Source organism: Rhamphochromis sp. 'chilingali', assembly GCF_963969265.1.
Source record: "Rhamphochromis sp. 'chilingali' genome assembly, chromosome: 13".
Taxonomy (NCBI): domain Eukaryota; kingdom Metazoa; phylum Chordata; class Actinopteri; order Cichliformes; family Cichlidae; genus Rhamphochromis; species Rhamphochromis sp. 'chilingali'.
The window spans coordinates 34,340,545-34,357,896 of NC_137940.1; the positions used below are offsets into that span (position 1 = coordinate 34,340,545).

At 40.0% G+C, this 17,352-nt stretch overlaps 1 protein-coding gene across 1 annotated transcript; it reads right to left on the reverse strand.

The window, feature by feature from the left end:
• Positions 1-619: 619 nt before the first annotated feature.
• Positions 620-17,053, reverse strand: slc9a6a (solute carrier family 9 member A6a). Its single transcript, XM_080901560.1, has 16 exons — positions 16,642-17,053; positions 15,126-15,319; positions 13,862-13,939; positions 13,587-13,663; positions 13,297-13,409; positions 12,214-12,319; positions 8,421-8,562; positions 7,229-7,334; positions 6,929-7,017; positions 6,451-6,564; positions 5,892-6,003; positions 5,597-5,750; positions 5,232-5,262; positions 5,045-5,130; positions 4,567-4,672; positions 620-4,274 (listed from the first exon to the last, which is right to left on the reverse strand). The coding sequence occupies exons 1-16, from the start codon at positions 16,931-16,933 to the stop codon at positions 4,002-4,004; spliced, it is 2,073 nt and encodes a 690-aa protein (XP_080757686.1). The 5' UTR covers positions 16,934-17,053; the 3' UTR covers positions 620-4,001.
• Between the last annotated feature and the right edge of the window lie 299 nt (positions 17,054-17,352).

Below are 17,352 nucleotides of genomic sequence, written 5' to 3' on the forward strand. Positions count from 1 at the left end.
TAAACCGATTATTACACTGTAAGAAAATCCCTTCTCTGATTCATTCAACTCAAATGAAATCACTTCTGGCACTAAACTCATTTCATGTTTCTCAGGATGGGATGATCTCAAGAGTTCACGGCTTCATTCTTTTAAAGCCCAGACATCCACAATAAATAAATGAACAGTAAAAGAGGAGGCCATTACAGTGAGGGCTTTAATCAAAAGCACAGGCTTCTGTTTATTGACCGTTGCACGCAAATGAACAGGTGAGAGTATATTTACACAGATGTAAACAGTCAGTACCTGCAACACAGACAGGAGAGATCACAATGCCTCTCTCCTGTCTCTCTCTTGCACATATACCCACACATTCAAATCCTCATCCACATGCAGGCAGTGACACACACACACACACACACACACACACACACACACACACAGACACATTCACACACAGAGAGTTTGCGGTAGAAAGATAGAGTGGACTGTCTGAGAACACGGAGCACAGCAGGCTTCTTTGGTCAGCTACTTCAGACAAGATTTCCAATGATCAAAGCATATCACAGGTCACCATTCAGAGAGCAGAGACAGAACACGTACTGGCAGAGCAGTAGGAAAACACCAAAACCTCTTTTACTTTTTGCAGATTTCACATCTTTTAATGTCTCAAAGAACAGTGGATCACAATATTCCTTGTATAATTTTTCACTTTTGGTTCCCACTACGCCAAAGAGTCCATAACAGCAGAGGATAAATGAATCATGCCTGTGCACAAGTCATGGCAACGGCATTCAAGCAGCAACTTACACACAAAGTACCTGAATGGCGAAGCAATAAGATGGAGCAATGTGGGAATATTCCTTCATAAAGTAGCACAGAAAACAACTTAAGATGAATTCACTGACATGAATTTGCAAATCCCACAACCTTTCAGTGTAAGTAATATAAAAGTAACTAAGATAAAAACAAGAGTAGAAAAAAATAAACAGAATAGAACAGCGCAACATTTGTAATAAGTGCAAATCATTCTTTTTTATTCACTGTGTCCCTTTTTCAGAAAAAAAAAAATATTCAGAAACACACTTACACATATAAAAAACAAAACAAAACAAAACTGTGAGATCAACAAATCATATATTAGAAAATGTGGAGTTTAGAGACATAACTGATAAAAAAAGAAGAAATAAGAAGTTCCTGCACAGCAGAAGATAACTGTGGAAGGAAAAGCGATATCTAGCATGCCTTCTCTTCCTTGTACCTCCGTATCATCCCAACACATGAACGCTCAACAACAAGAGCCTAACAAGCCCCCCAGTCACCCCTTCTTCTCACTCTTTAACCACATCATCCTCCTCAAAGATCCATTTTGCATACACACAGTATTTTTTTCTCTTTGGATCACTAGGAGGCCAAAACAACAACTTTGAGAAAAAAAGAAAAAGAAAAAGAAAAAACGCCATGATTGCTTCAAGTCACCAAATGTTGTCTAGCTTCAGTCTGCATCAACACAGTGTTGCCACGGTGATGTGCTATCAACACTTCCTGTTAAACTCACATTAACAGCTGCTGTACTCCGCACCCAAAGGAGCTGACGACACCTTCCGTTCTTCTTGTCCACGCACTGAAATAGCCCCAACAGCGAACACTGACACAAGGCTACAAAGTCAAATGTAACACATCCGGCCAGGAGTACCTTTGATACACTGCATGTTTCTCTTTATGTGCCTCTGTGTTCATGGTCAACCATTACACATCAAAAACTCTACTGTGTACAGCAGACAGAAACATCCAGCATTTAAACAGCTATTGTTGCTCTGTTCTGGCAGTCTGCATAATAACAAACTACCACAGTGCCACTGAAAATATCTGCTGACATGTGGACGGACTGATTAATCCTGTGGGCTTGTCTTTTGAAAATAATTTCATACAACACAATCGATAAATTCACAGCTGCAACGGTTGATTGATTAACTGTTCTGCCAGTAAATAAAATAATTGTACCGCATTCATTTTAATACCAAATGAATGATCTAAGTCGTGCTGTTGAACAAAGGTAATGTTATCTACAGATTCTGAAGACTTGCGTTACATTTTTAATCAGATAATCAGACAAAAAAAACCACAAATGAAATAAGTAGAAAGATGTAATTTGTCCAAAAAAAAAAAAAAAAAATCAAATAATTATAGTTTTTCTTCTGGCTTGTAGTGACACCTCGACTTTTTGGGGTGTCAGTAGCCCAGATTTAGAGAGGTGCACCTTCTCTCTTATATAATGAAACTAAACTGCTCAAAACTCAGAAGCACGTCTCTTTCTGGAAATCATGACCAGCTTTAAAAAAGAAAACTGCATTGTGGACAGTTTCATGTACTTAACTAAAGGAGGAGTGCATTTACCTGTTACTAGAGGCTCGTGCCTGGATGTAGTTTAATTAAAATACATCCTAAATTAAACAGCTCAAAGACAGTTTGTAGATTTAATTTCAAGTAATGATGTAAAAGGAGCATTTCTGTGTTTCTCGATGTTTTGGACACCACAAGACTAGAATTGTGTTTGGTTATATTTGACAGAAGGCAGATATCTTTAATCTTTACGGCTCATTATTCAAAAAAAATGGGCAACTCACATCACATTGATCTTCATGAATAAAAAATTTACCTAAATCATATTTTTTCCTGAAACACTCTTTAAGGTCTGTGCAACTCTGATGCGCATTGTTCACTACTCTCATTTTTTTAAAAATTTTTTTACACCAAATAATTTATTAAACAACTGCTGGCAGATGAATGAATTGCTGTTCGCAGCCCTACCAAAAGCAGATAGATAGTTCTCATTAAGCACAATATCAGTTGTACGCTCTTAATACCACTGTAGCAGATAATTTAGTCTCAGATTCATGTATCTAGATGTGTTGTTCAGGTTCATTGAATGAGAAAATATAGACTAGAAAATGGATATGAAAAAGGTGATTCAGCTCACAAACCTCTGTTGCAAAAAGAATACAAAACACTTTAAGGTCATCTGCATTCAGATTTCATAAAATGTAAAAATGCAGGACAGAAATGGCACTAAGCGTTCTCGCCTCATCTCATTTGGATCTCGAAACAACAGCCCTTCGTCCTGCCATGAACGACAGCAGCCTCTAAAATAAGGTGTAAAGTCTCCCTCTATGTCACAGTCAAAGGTCATTGGGAGAGATCCACATGTTCACTGCCTGGTTACACTGCAACACTGGCATCACATTGTTACACACTATTTACAAGCAAATAGCACACAGACTGACAGCCCAAACACGCACTAAGTATATTGCTACCTTATGGACAGAGGTCTTTGTTTTATGTTGAGCATTTTTTTATCTTTTTTTTTTAACAATGGAAAAGTGAATGACTGACCATATTGAATCAGCTCTGCTTAACAGAACTAATCCAGTACTGGGCTGCCAAAAACTACAATTCCCAGGCACTTGATTGTAACCAAATTTACAGTAACGTTGTCCACTGGGTCAGCTTGCCTCTGACCCACAGAGAGAAGGCAGCAACATTCAACACAAAAGCCCTCAATCTCCCAAACTAAGAAAACAACTAGCATCCTCAGCATGCATATAAAAGTTATAGTACTCTTGGGATATACTTTACACCGACAAGTTAGCTAGTGGTTGCATTTACACACTGACACATGCTGCTAGATCTCTGTGCAATGCTACAGTAAGGTGACACAGAAATTTAAGCTGAAATGATTTAAAACTGATTTATGAAGAAAAAAACTGCAAATAAATATGACTATATTACAGTAATGGCAGAAAGGTGTGGAAATAAGCAGAAAGACAATGAGGTAGAGACGATGATTTGCCCCATAGAATATGTGAGAAAATGTGGCAAGAAGGATGGAACAAAAGTGCTAGAGAAAAGGGAAAAAAAGCAGAGAGAGGTGATAGGAGGAGACTCAGGTACTGGTCTTTTGCTCAATGGCTCGGGTCAGGGTGCGTCGGACGGTTGTCTGGGTCTGTATTCAAAGACTACTTTCACATCCGCATGCGGTGGTGGGGCTCTGTGAAGGGCGGCTCCGAGTCGTCCATGGGCAGCACCAGGCGCGTGCCTCTCATCACCAGCTCGTGATCTCCGTATGCTAACTCTCTGTCCAAGTCATCAGAGGTGGCAGCGCCAGCAAAGGCCGGGCCGCCGCTAGTGTGGGCGCCACTGGCGTCTGTACTGACTGTGATGTCGCCATATGTCAGGCTGATGTCACCGTCTCTCAGGATGAGGTCAGAGTCGTCATCCTTCAGCTGGCATTCGTTCTGCAGGAAGAAGAAACACAAATTGTTCAAAGAAACACAACAAATTTGGGGAAAAAAGGATGTGACTTTAGCACTCCATAGCTATTGGATGAAATTGTGTTCAACCAATACAATTATAATTTTGTCCCATGCTTTGTGTTTCCTTATCCATCCAATGAGACAATGAAAATTGAAAATGAAAACTGAACCGTTGATTCATGACCGTTTTCCATCTGGTAATATGGGATTAAAAAAAAACAAAAAAACAACACAGTTCAGTCAGAAATAGCTCTTGTATAAACCAGCGTCTGACCTCAAAGGCCTGAGGGCTGGTGAGGAAGCGAGCGAGGGGGCCGCAGCAGGGAGGCAGCGTGGCTGTGAGAGGGGGGCCGCTGTGAGTCAGGATGGGCTTCAGGTAGCTGGAGGGAGGCTCGAGTCAAGGACATAATGCGCGTGAAATAAGCACTAAAAGACCGCTATTAGACACAAAAAGAAAGCTCCTGGTACGGTGTGATGAATGCTTAATGAATCCCAGTCCTCAGAAGAAAATGTTCCAAATTAAAGTAATTTCATAAGGTAATTTATTTTAAATGCATAGAACAGTCTGACCTTCATATTTCAGAGCCAAAAGATGACCTAATGTGAAGTTAAGTCTGTAAGTGGGGCTCCCTCTGCTGCTGGTAAGTTGAAGTGAAGTCATTAATGAGTTATCACATATTCAAAACACTACATGTATGGTTTATTTGAAAATTATTTCTTGATATTAATAACACTAATTAAGCAAAGGATACTTGTGGTCGAAGTTGTACCAAATTCTGAAAAGCCAGGCACTTTCTTGTTTGGTGCTCCTTCTCTCTGAACCTTCACCAACACTCATCTGGACAAAGACAGACAACACTGTTTAGGTGTCTTGGTTTCCTTTACAGTTACTTTCCACCAATTACATAACTACAACACGTTTATAAGTGCCACACTCACAGAGTTATCTTGATCCGAGTCCACTCCCACACTGTTAAAGAAAAAGAAACACGTGTAAATCAGCTGCAGTCGTAAGCTGTCAGAGCAGAACAGTGCTGTGAAGCATGTTTCCCCCGTTTTACAAGTTCACCAGCAGGAAATCTGCTTATTAAAAAAAGACAAGACAGAGCAGCACATTCTTCAAGACGTTCAATAATTGTTCGAATACTTGCCTGACAGGATAACTAGATGAGTTAAACACCCGGCATCATAAAGTCAAAATATTTATAGACAAGCATCAGACTTATTTGTGAAATTTCCCCACTGTTAAAACAAATGCTAACTGCAAATCCAGTCTGGACTTTGCAGAGGAAGGATAGGCATACCGTATGCGCTGGCAGGACAGCATCTGAGTGGTACCACCCCCACAAATCCATACAGTGAAGAAGACCACGAGCAGAGTGGTGGAAAACATCATCTGACGAGCATATGTTGCAGTGTCCCTGATGGACAGTGCAAAGGTCATTGCACCTCGCAGGCCTAAAAAGCAGAGCATGGAGAATGTTGTATACAAGATGAGATAATAAGCATCTCTGTTGGTTATATTTCACTCTGTTAATAAAGGAAAGCGCTTTGCTTAAGACGGCACATAATAAACATCCTTATCCGTACACCACTAACCTGCAAACATCATCATGTGCTGGAAGTTGGATCTGATCTTGTTGCGTCGTCCCAGATTAAGAAGGAAGGAGAGAGGGTAAATGTTAGCGGCTCTTCCTATGAATAATGCTACCTGGGTAAGAACATGGTTAAGGACAAAAGCAAATGAGGTGTGCTGTCTCCTGCCTATTTACTACTTGGTGGTTAGTTGTAATAAACTTCTTTTGTTCCCTTTAGGGAGTGAATCATCTGCCTCAATCTTACCCTATCCCTAGCATTTTCTTCTGTTATACCAACCCTCTGCATGTCCTCCTTCACTTCATCCATTAACCTCCTCTGAGATCGGTCTATCCTTCTGTCTCAAATCACCCTGGACGCTAGTCTCCAGCCACTCCACCCTGCCTACACTCTCTTCTTCACCTGTCTTGTCCACTGTGATGCTATATAAACTCATCTGCCTGCACTCTCGCTACTCCTTGCATGGTCACCTTTCCATCTGTCTCCCACTGCTGTAGATAATGCTTCAAGCCAAGGATTAACATGGCTTATGTGAACTTGGCAGGGCCATGTAAAAAGATACAAAAGCTCCAACGATGAACATCGGATTGAAGACATGGTTTTGGAACGTGAAAAGGGTCAATCCCATGTAGGAGAAAATGAAGTTCTCTGCCAGGAAATTTAAAAGTTCAAACAGCTGCAAAAGAAAAGAAACAGCATGCTTTACATGACAGCTGATATCCAAGTATAGATAGATGTATACAATAAAAGAAAAAGCTAGAGTTTCCAATAAATGCTGTTAAACTTGGATTGCATGACTGTGATTGTAATTAAACTTAAAATGCCGCTTTTTTATTCGCTATGTTATAAAGACATAGAAAAGTTTTGATTTTTGTGTCTTTACCTGTTCAACAAACCTACAATAGCAGATAACTGATAAAGCAATCTGCAGTTTTTGTTTAATTTTGAGTCTCCATCACCCTACTTCACCATAAAACAAAACAAAACAAGGAAAACGCAATACTTAAAGCATCTAAAAAAAGAACTGAATAAGTAGTGACCTGTTTGGTTCTGTCCTGAGACTCAGGAGACAGATTGTTGTAGGTGTAATGGGCCTGAGTGATTCCACAGAAGAGTACTGCTACCACACCTGTAGCACACCAAAGGGGGACGGAGACACACAGAATAAAGATGGGATCAATACGCACTGATTTCTATATGCTCTGATGCATAAAGCTTCCAGCTGGACACAATTACTATTACGGTATTATCTAAATTACTAATCTCATTTTTTGTTTTTGATATTCTGGTAATTACAGTATGCCATACACGTAGAATGTGTGGATCTGTGTGTGTGTTACCTGTGAAACCACAAGCCTCAGCCAGTAAGAATGTGCTCCATGACATGAGAAAGAACAGAGCTGTTTCCAACAGCTGGAAGTCTCGCAGCTTGGTAAATTTAGTCACGTGGACACCACAGTCAAAGAATTTAACGACATACTCAGATATTGCTAAATCCATTCATGTTGACCTTTTTACAAATAATTCAATTCTAAGACATTAAAAAAAACAAATAAGAGAACCAATAAAGTTCTGCTTTCCATTTGAAGTCTGAAACTGTTGGCTTCTAATGAGGTTAATGTCAGAATAACGTTACACAATCATTTTAATCAGCTTTTTTTGCATTTATTCTACATTTTCATATAGTATTTCACACAAACTAATTTAGTGCATGGTATAACTGAGATACTGATGATAATGTTTCAGTGTTAAGAAGCTAACCATTTTAGAATTGAAAACATGTAGACCGGGGTGGAGAACTCCAGGCCTCGAGGGCCGGTGTCCTGCAGGCTGTCTCCTTGAGCCAACACAGCTGATTTAAATGGCTAAATTCCTCCTCCCAGAGGCCTGGTAATGAACTAGTCATTTGATTCAGGTGTGTTGACCCAGGGTGATATCTAAAACCTGCAGGACACTGGCCCTTGAGGTCTGGAGTTCCCCTACCCTGACGTAGACTATCACAAAAACATTCATGTAGCCCCGCTCAGAATGTAAAAAAAATGACATAGATGCTGGCCAGCTAACACTAAGGCTTTGGTGTAGTTAAATCTTCCCCTTTATGTCCTTAATAAAATGGACACGAGAATAAATTTCTTTGGTTAATGGTGACTGTGACCTTATAAAACAAGTCTTTGGCTGTGACACAAAATTCATACGCTAACTTTAGCAAGGGAACAAACAGAATGAAGTGATAAAATATTGATGCTTTATTCCAAAGGACAAAGGTCCGGTCTGAACAAAAACTTTACAGGTTGAGTTTAAAATGCCAAAATAAATTGAAAGAACCTTCATGTCCCTTTTTGTATTTTGGAACTGAATTTGATTGCACTTTTTATGTACTTGGTTTGAATGAAATACACTATTAGGAGTTTCTTGATATTTATGGCACATGTGCGTATGCTCATTAAGAGTCTGTTTGCTGTTTAAGCACTGCTACAACAACATGTAACTTATCTAAATAAATGCTACAACCAAACAAACGAAAAAAGATATGAGAGCGGTGACGATTCCAGTGGCGACTCCTAGTGCAAATGAGCCGCTGAAAACTCCCAGGAAAATCCCAAAAGACTTCAACATCGCCATAACCTCAAAGGTGTGGCTGTTGTCTCCTTCTGGTTGATATGCTACTATAGAGCTGATATGAACACAAAATACAAACATTTAATGGTAAGTATTTATGCAATGGCAGGGCAAATATTTATAAGTGTACCATATACAAGTTAATGCCTGCATTAGTCACCACAACACAGGGTAGTGTAAATTTAAATTTAATGTTGCTGAAACAAAAGTAATTAAAAAAATAAATATCTCTCAGGGCTCTCAAAATTTCAAAATCCCTGGTAGCCCTTCGGGCAGGGACTCTTCAGTTTTTGGTAGCCCAAAATAAATGTAAGTAGCCCGAATAAAAAAAGAGAGCAATTTTTTGATTGATGTTTTGTTTCCTTTACAATATTATACATTAAAGTATAATATTGTAAAGGAAACAAAACATTAATCAAAAAATTGTTGAAAAACAAATTACAACATTGTATAAAAATTACAATCATCAACTCAAATACTTGGTTCTAATTGAACAGAAATTTCTATGAACTTGTAAGAACTGTGTAGGACATGGATCAGTCTGTGTCAGATCCTGAATTTGAAATTTCCACTGAAGTCACGGGTAAGAGGCAAGTGGAACCAAGATCGAGTCCATTTGCTTTTTGAAGTTTGCAAAGACTGCTAAATTGTGCCAGTGGTAGTTCACTCTTTGCAACATAGTACGCTGTTCTAAACAGATTTTCAGGTTTGTTTTTAGTATGTTATTTGCAATTGGTGTTTGTTCTGGGAAACATATTGCAGACTGAGCAATGCATTTCTTGCATTTCTCATGGGTTCTAATGGGGGCCTTTCTTAAAATGACTGGTCCCAGTAACAAAGGCGCTTGTCGACTCAGAAATCGAGAGAAAACCAACAACACACCCGGCAGAACATTATGTTATTTACACAGGTGCACATAAGTGGTCCGCATTCGCTGTCAAAATAAAAGACGCACACCAGATAAGAAGTTGCAACGCGCGTTTGCGTCCATATAAAAGGCGATCAACCTCTCACATGTTTAAGCTTGCTGCGGGAGATTTCACTTGTCATGTTTGCATAGTAAGCTAACGATTGATAAGACGATGTCAGAGGAATTGGTGCGCAAATTATCATCACTCACCAATCAATGCTGTCGCTCTCTATACACAGTTCGCGCGATTGCAAAGTGAAAGCAAAAAACAAGCGCAAATTCAAACGCGATTTCAATATGTCACATATTGACAGTGGCTCATCAATGCCAATGACATAATTACCCAGCTACATTTCCGAAAGAATGCAAAAGCATTGACATATATTTTTCCTTCCTATGATAGCCCGACGGGCAGGGCAGAGATAGATTTTGGTAGCCCGACTGGAAAAATCGCTAGCCCCAGGACGTCGGGCTAGCGATTTTGCGAGCCCTGTATCTGATTGAGGAATCACTCATCTTTGGAAAAGAGAGTTTATTACAGAGAAATGTCTATTTCCAAAATAAAAGCTATACTATACGCTTCTTCTGGGCTATATTCTCAGCAGCATATTGTAGCGGGGCAGGGCTGTTCGGGGTTCTGTTTGTACAGTTATGTTTTGTTTATGTTGCCATAGTGACGGGTGACGCCCTCTCGCTGCGACGGTGTGTCCTTCCGGGGTCAGAGGGCGCCCTGTGTGTTGTTGTTGTTGCTGTGCGGTTGCCGCGCTGAGCAGTTAGCTAGCGGCAGTGTTCTTCTGCAGATGTCAATAAACGGCTGTGCTCCCTGGCTAGCTCACGGGAAGCAAGACCAAACGACACCTCCGTCTCCTCCTTGTCTGAGCTCGCCACAATCGTGTCAGAAGTGGGATGATGGTAGCACCCCATGTTCTGACCCGAGTGACTTTTCCCCCGCCGGTCGTGACCGGCCGGTGCGCCAAAAGAAGGCACCTGGACATTTGCAGGACTTTGTGTGGGGTAATCGGGTCGTCGGGGACGACTGACCCCTTAGGTGGGGGCTATGTAGCGGGTCAGGGCTGTTCGGGGTTCTGTTTGTACAGTTATGTTTTGTTTGTGTTGCCATAGTAACGGGTGACGCCCTCTCGCTGCGACGGTGTCCTTCCGGGGTCAGAGGGCGCCCTGTGTGTTGTTGTTGTTGCTGTGCGCTTGCCACGCTGAGCAGTTAGCTAGCGGCAGTGTTCTTCTGCAGATGTCAATAAACGGCTGTGCTCCCTGGCTAGCTCACGGGAAGCAAGACCAAACGACACCTCCGTCTCCACCTTGTCTGAGCTCGCCACAATATTAAACATATCAGGTCCCCATAAGGAGAATCATGTGCTAACGGCTGTCTAAATGACTCGGGTAAAGTTTGTAGCATGCATGCTTGTTGCTTTTGTCTGCTTCCACTTGTCTTTGCACTAGGATGATGTCAGCGTAAACGTGCAGTCATATTCGTTGTGTTCCCACTAGTGCTGTCAGCGTTAATCTCGTTGAAATGACCTTAACGCTACGACACGGCAAATCTCCGTTAATGAGCTACCCCTGATCGCCCCGTGCATGGGGCTAGACGGCCAACACGTTAACGAGCTAACTGTGCTAACACACTAGTTCCCACCCATGTAATTGAGCATTGCGTGGCACATCCAACATACTGTTTTACTTTAGTCCATGACGCGCTTACCTTCAGGGTCATACGAAAACCAAAATAATTCCAAACGCCAGATCTGAATGAGGGTGGGGGAGGTTCATTTTGCCATGTTGCAAGGAGAGCTTAACTTCTGTCTTGCTAGCTTGCCCTGCGCTCTTCCTTCTGACGATGCTGTCTGTGTTGAGCGCTCAGTGGATCTGCGCTCGACAGTGCAGCCTAGGCGGAGTAGTCGAACGCAGATTCACTGAGCGCTCAACACAGACAGCATCGTCAGAAGGAAAGTTGATAAAATAAATTACAAATTTTGTATTGTTCGATACATATGCGTACCGAACCGAAAGCACTGTATCGAACGGTTCAATATCGATATGAGTATCATTGCACCCCTAATATACACATATATATTTTTTAACATTATGCTGAAGTAGTTTTGTGCTCAAATGTGCTGAACTTGGCAAACGTTTATTTCCAAATAAGAGATTCAGATCTTTGAATAAATAGCTGTATAATAAATAGCTATTTGAACCAAGTGTCGCAGTAAAATAACATTTGTTCACCCTCTCTCTTCACAGCCCCCACACTCGCAGAACAAATCACCAGGCATTTTGTCTATAAGCATTCTGGCTTTCTGCCTTTCCCTTGGCTCCCACAGTATCTTCAAAGAAAATAGGAATGTGCTCTTAGCTGACTCATAACATCAAAAACATTTAACCAATAACAGAAAAAAAAGAATAAATAATGCAATGTTCTGCATCTCTGGTTGAATAGCCAGAGTCTTAAAAACAAATGGCCAGTGATTTGTCATGTTTATCTCAAGGCACTGCAAAAGCACACAATGCCATGCTCTACTTAGTGCACCCGTTCAACGGGCCGGTCTGAGTGTCTCCACAGGGCCGGGCCCCTCCAGTCTGCCTGCGCTTTAAATTTACAATTCTGTGGAAATTACAGCAGTTCCATGTGGCGGGGGTCAAAAACCAAGTCAAGTGTTAGTTTAACAAACCTGTTTCACATTTAACAAGGTGTTATTGGGAGCTGATACCAGGTTAGTAAAAGGTCACAGGTCCATCAACAAAAAAAGAAACGAAAAAAGAAAAAAAAGGGAGACAACTTACGAGGACAGAACCACGGCCACGGCATCGTTAAGCACACTCTCTCCAAACAGTAATGCGTAGAGATCCACGTCCACCTGCAGCTCATTAAAGATGGCCAGGACTGTCACTGTGAGGCACAGAGAACATACGTCAAAATTCACTTCCAAACGCTGCTATACAATGTTGTGCAAAAGTCTTGAGCCACCTTTATTTCTTTACATTTTGCTTGGAATATGGGTGCAGCAATTTATTGCAACATCTACAAACATACATGGAAATATGGTATATAAGGGAAAAAACAGATTTTGTACAATTTTAATGAGCTTTAATTGGTAAGACCAACTTTATTATTTAAAGCTTGAACTCTCTTAGGCAAAGCCTTCTTTCTTTTCTCTAAACAGTCTTCAAGAATACTTCTCCAGGTTTCCTGAAGGATATTTAAAGCTCTTCTTTTGGATGTTGGCTGATTTTGTTCAATTCTCTGAAAAGATGATGCCACACTGCCTCAATAATGTTGAGGTTCTGGCTCTGGGGAGGTTAATCCATGACAGTGTTCTATTGTGAGTTTTTCTATCCAAGTATGCTTGTACAGCACTGGCAGTGTGCTTGTGATCCATGTTATGCTGAAAAATTAAGTCCTGGCCAATCAGACAGATCAGACTCACTCACTTTTGCACCTCTCTCCTGACCTCCTCCATACAGACTGACAATGGCTACAACTTAAAAAAATTCAAATCTGAATTCATCACCCAATAAGACTTTTTTGGTAATGATTTCAGTCCAGTTGGCATGCCTCAACTTTTATCTCTATTCCCCTACCATTTCTTATGAGGCTTTGAATAACAGTATGTGGACTCCTTGTTAAGTAATGTCGACACAAAACCGGTTCATTCTTTGAATTACATACATTTTTTACTTTACTTATTCATGGCTCAGTCTCAAGGTGCTGAACAAACATAAAAACATTCAGCTGAAAATGTCACTTTTACTGGATGCGGTGTGGTGGTAGAAAGGCCTTTTGCACACTACTTTAGTTAATATATGTAACAATGTGCTTTGAGTTAGTAGAAGAAAACTTTTAAATCTGAGAAAAATCATATGTACCAGGGTCTGTGGCAGAGACAATGGCCCCAAAAAACAGGCAATCCGTGAAGAAAAAGTCTCCATTCAGCTGGCCCACCTGCTTCATTAGCGTCACACAGCCATACATCAGCAACCTGATGGAAGAAAAGGAAGAGCAGGTGGTTTTGTCCATCATCATAAACAACAATAACTTTAAATGTGCATAGTTGCACAAGGGTTGTAAAATCACAAGGATGAATGGCTTTCATGTTTTTGCTTTTTTTTTTAATAATAAAATATTTTTTGTAATAATTGCAAATTAAGTCTCTTACCCAATAATAAAACAGGAAATGACTGTCCCGAGAAAGGCGTAAGCCAGGATGGATCCCATGTTCCGAAAAAAATGTCTCTGAAAGACAGAAGAGTTACCAGATCAGCAATCAAATGCATAAATACTATAAAATAAATTATTCATCTTGATGAATACGTAAACCCCTGCGGTCTATAAAGAGACCACAAATGGACATGAAGTTATTTAATTAAGAGCCAAATACATACTGAAAATATGTATTTAATAAATGTTGACTTTTTATATGATATACTGTACCCTTTTTAAGCTGTAGCCAGCATGGAAGATGATAGGCGGTAGAAGAATATTGAAGAACACTTCAGGGTCAAAGGTCACCTGAGTTATACAAAACACAGAACAAAATTACAGATCTGCATCAAAAGAAAATTAACAAGTTGTTTTCATTAATATTTCTTTCTATGCTGTTGCATTTTTGGATTGACTAAAATATCAGTTAATCAAAAATGACCCATATGGGGCATCATGACACAGCTTCCAGGACAATAAACAAAAAAACTACTATAATAGTAAAATGGCATGTTACAGAACGAGGACAGCTTCTAGCCACATACATATACACACACTAAGGCTAATGCCATTTTTAGATGCTAAATCTAGAGCAGTGCTACATTAAAATCAGTATGTGGATTCAATCTCTGACAATGGATTAGATGTATTCATGTTTGGAAAACAATCCTCAATTTCTGAGCATGAGATTATGACTTAAATAGATTAAACCTGTTCAGCAGATTGTTTACTTGTTTGGTGGTTAGAATAGCGTCAAGAATACTGCTTGTATGTAATTGTGCAGCTGTTTAACTGACAAAGTACAAAGTGACAAACACACCCCAGCACATGACAACCGTAAAACAAGTACTTTTATGGTTTCTTTTACATTCTGTATCACTAATAAAGGCATTCTGCCAGTTATTTTAACAGAACATTTCAGGCCCTGTTTAATAGTCTTCAAACTGATTTGATCTAGATGTAGAGCTATTGTTTTAAAATTGAAATAGCTACTTAATATTGATAATAAAGAATTTGTATTACATAAAGAGAAATACAAATCATTCAGCTTACAAAAAACTAAAACCACCATTTAATCCCATTACAAATTAACCTATGATTTCTCTCTTGCATTGGTTAGTTATGTTGTATTTAAAATATCAGAAGGGTAGCTGGTTTTGATCATCGGTGCTTGCAGATTTAAACATCTGCTATCATTTCAGTGTAAAATAACTGATAATTATGTCTTTGCTGATGATTAAATCATCTGATTGCTCCAGCTCAGGGGTGGGCAATGAAGCTTCTCAAGGGGATACAGGAGAAACTGGGACTCTTGTGGAGGGCTGTACCAATAACTTATACACAGATAAAATTAATACTGAGTTCAATTTACTGGCACCGTCCTCCACAACAGTCCCAGTTTTACATAGTCCCTTAGGAAAATAATTACCCATCTCTGTAACACAACTGCTTGTATGTAGACATCAAATTCAAATAATAACACGACACAGTATACCTTGCGCAGCATCTCATTATCCTTCATGTCGTTGCCACTGATCTCCCCTTTCAATGTGTACTCGTAGAACTTGCCGCTTACATTGACCAGCAGAGTGGCAGGGCTGGCATTGACCTGGCAATTCAAGGTGATGTTGCCAACATCCAGAGGAACATGAATGATGCCATAACGCAAAATCACTCCAACAATTAAGCCTGGGGAAAAATTCATAAAAACGAAAGACAAAAAAAAAAAAAACAGGAGAGAGAGAGAAGAGTTGATTAATACAGGATTTTTAACAGTTTATGGCACGTCGCCACAGAAACGGATGGCGAGTGTAGTTTCAGGCTACCTGATACTACAGATGGTATTAAATGTTTCAGTGGGATTCATTTGTACAAAAAAATATTTTTAAACAAAGGTCTACTCTGAACATCACACACGTACCTAACAGCTCTGGATCTCAAATTAAAGTCTTAACACATCCATGTGAAAATAAATTACCCTATCAGATACTGTACCAGCAAATTAGAATTTCAATTAGTTTAGATTAGATTAGGCCATATTGTCTCCAGTGGGAGAAATTTGTCTTGGACAACCGAGGGGAATATGTCACACAAAATAACACAAAAATCACAACATGTCTGGTATCCTGTACCTTTTTTCCAGAGGACTCATATTCTTTATAAAAGATGGGATTTATATCTGTAGTGATTTTCCGTCCCTTCTTTATCACCGACTCTTTAAATATCTCATGGAGAGAAAATGGAGGCAGGATGACAATCATCTTTCCAGCTATTTTGATCAAATTTTGGATTTGTGATCTGATCTTGACCTAAAATGCTCAGATCAAACATCTGTTACTATTGGTAGTAATGCATGGTTTGGTAACCATGTAGTAGACAGTAATGTCACAGCAAAAATAATAGCATAATGTTACTATCCGCCCTATGGAGCCTTCATAAAAACTAAAAATGAGTAATTTGTGAATGTCTAGACTCTAAAAGCTCTGCACAGCCAAGCAGAAGTTATTAATTATCTGTTAGATGTGAAGCAGCTGGGTTGTGAGGCAAAATGTAAATGATTCTACGGTGGCACGACCACTTCCTCTTCTACAGGTTGGAAGATTTCTAACAATACTCCTGAAATTCAATATACAGAAGTGGAAGCAAAGTCCAGTTACACACTCATGATTGGCATTTGTCCAAATAATCACTTGTGACTTGCACGAAAAAGCAAAAACAAGTTATTTAAGAACTAAAATTCAGTAGGATTCATAAGACAGTATTTGTCGAAACTGCTTAGGTGCTGAGATGTAATTTCTAAGATTAAGCAGTGTAAAAGAGGCGTCCACTGTCGTTAAATTACGCTTGCTCAATCACAACATAAACCGGAACAGTCCTGCAGCATAAATGTGTTAAAAGGGGCGAACTTATCAAGCCTGGTGTTGACATTCGTCTGTTCAAAATCTAACTATTAGGACACAATGAGTGTAACAGCTCGGATGACGTCTCTCTGTCACGATGGACCATCTTACCATAAATCATTGCCAGCCCGGTTTCGTGGAGAAACCTGAACCGCCGATGTTTGAACAACCAGATGGTCAGGATGGTGAGGGTGAGGAGCAGGATAAAGATCAGCAGGTCAGCGCTGTCTTGTCTGTGGCTCTCCTCAGCCTTTTTCTCAGTAACGATGTTCTCCATGGCACTGTCTTCCTGAGGTGATGATGCTCGGCAAACACTGATGCAAACAGGCAGGCTTACTAGCGCGAGCAGCCACAGCGTCCTTGTTGCCCTCCGGGCACTGCTGACAGTCACTTTAAACACCATTTCGGCTTTCGGCGGCCAAATGCTGCAACGTCGCCGAAGGTAAAAAATAAACTTGTGCAAATATTATTCATAAACGAAGGGGAGTGGACAACAGAAAGACGACAGCAAAAGAGAAACCAATTCCGGCCCGGAAGGGAAAAGTAATTTTTCCAGAAAGTGTAATTTTAGGTTTCAAATTAAAAGCACACCACCGTACCGTGGATGGCTAAAATCAACGCCAGTGGAAAAATTTAATACCGCAAAAAGAAAACCTTCTAGATAAATAAAAATGTCTATCTGGCAGTTTTCTTGGAAGTTTGCTTCTTATTAGCGCTGATAGTTTTCCCCGAAATCTTTTATTATGAAATATTTGACGATAGCGTGTTTACCGGGAAGTGAGTCCAACAGTCCTTTAGGCTATCGATTTGTGTCGTATTAAA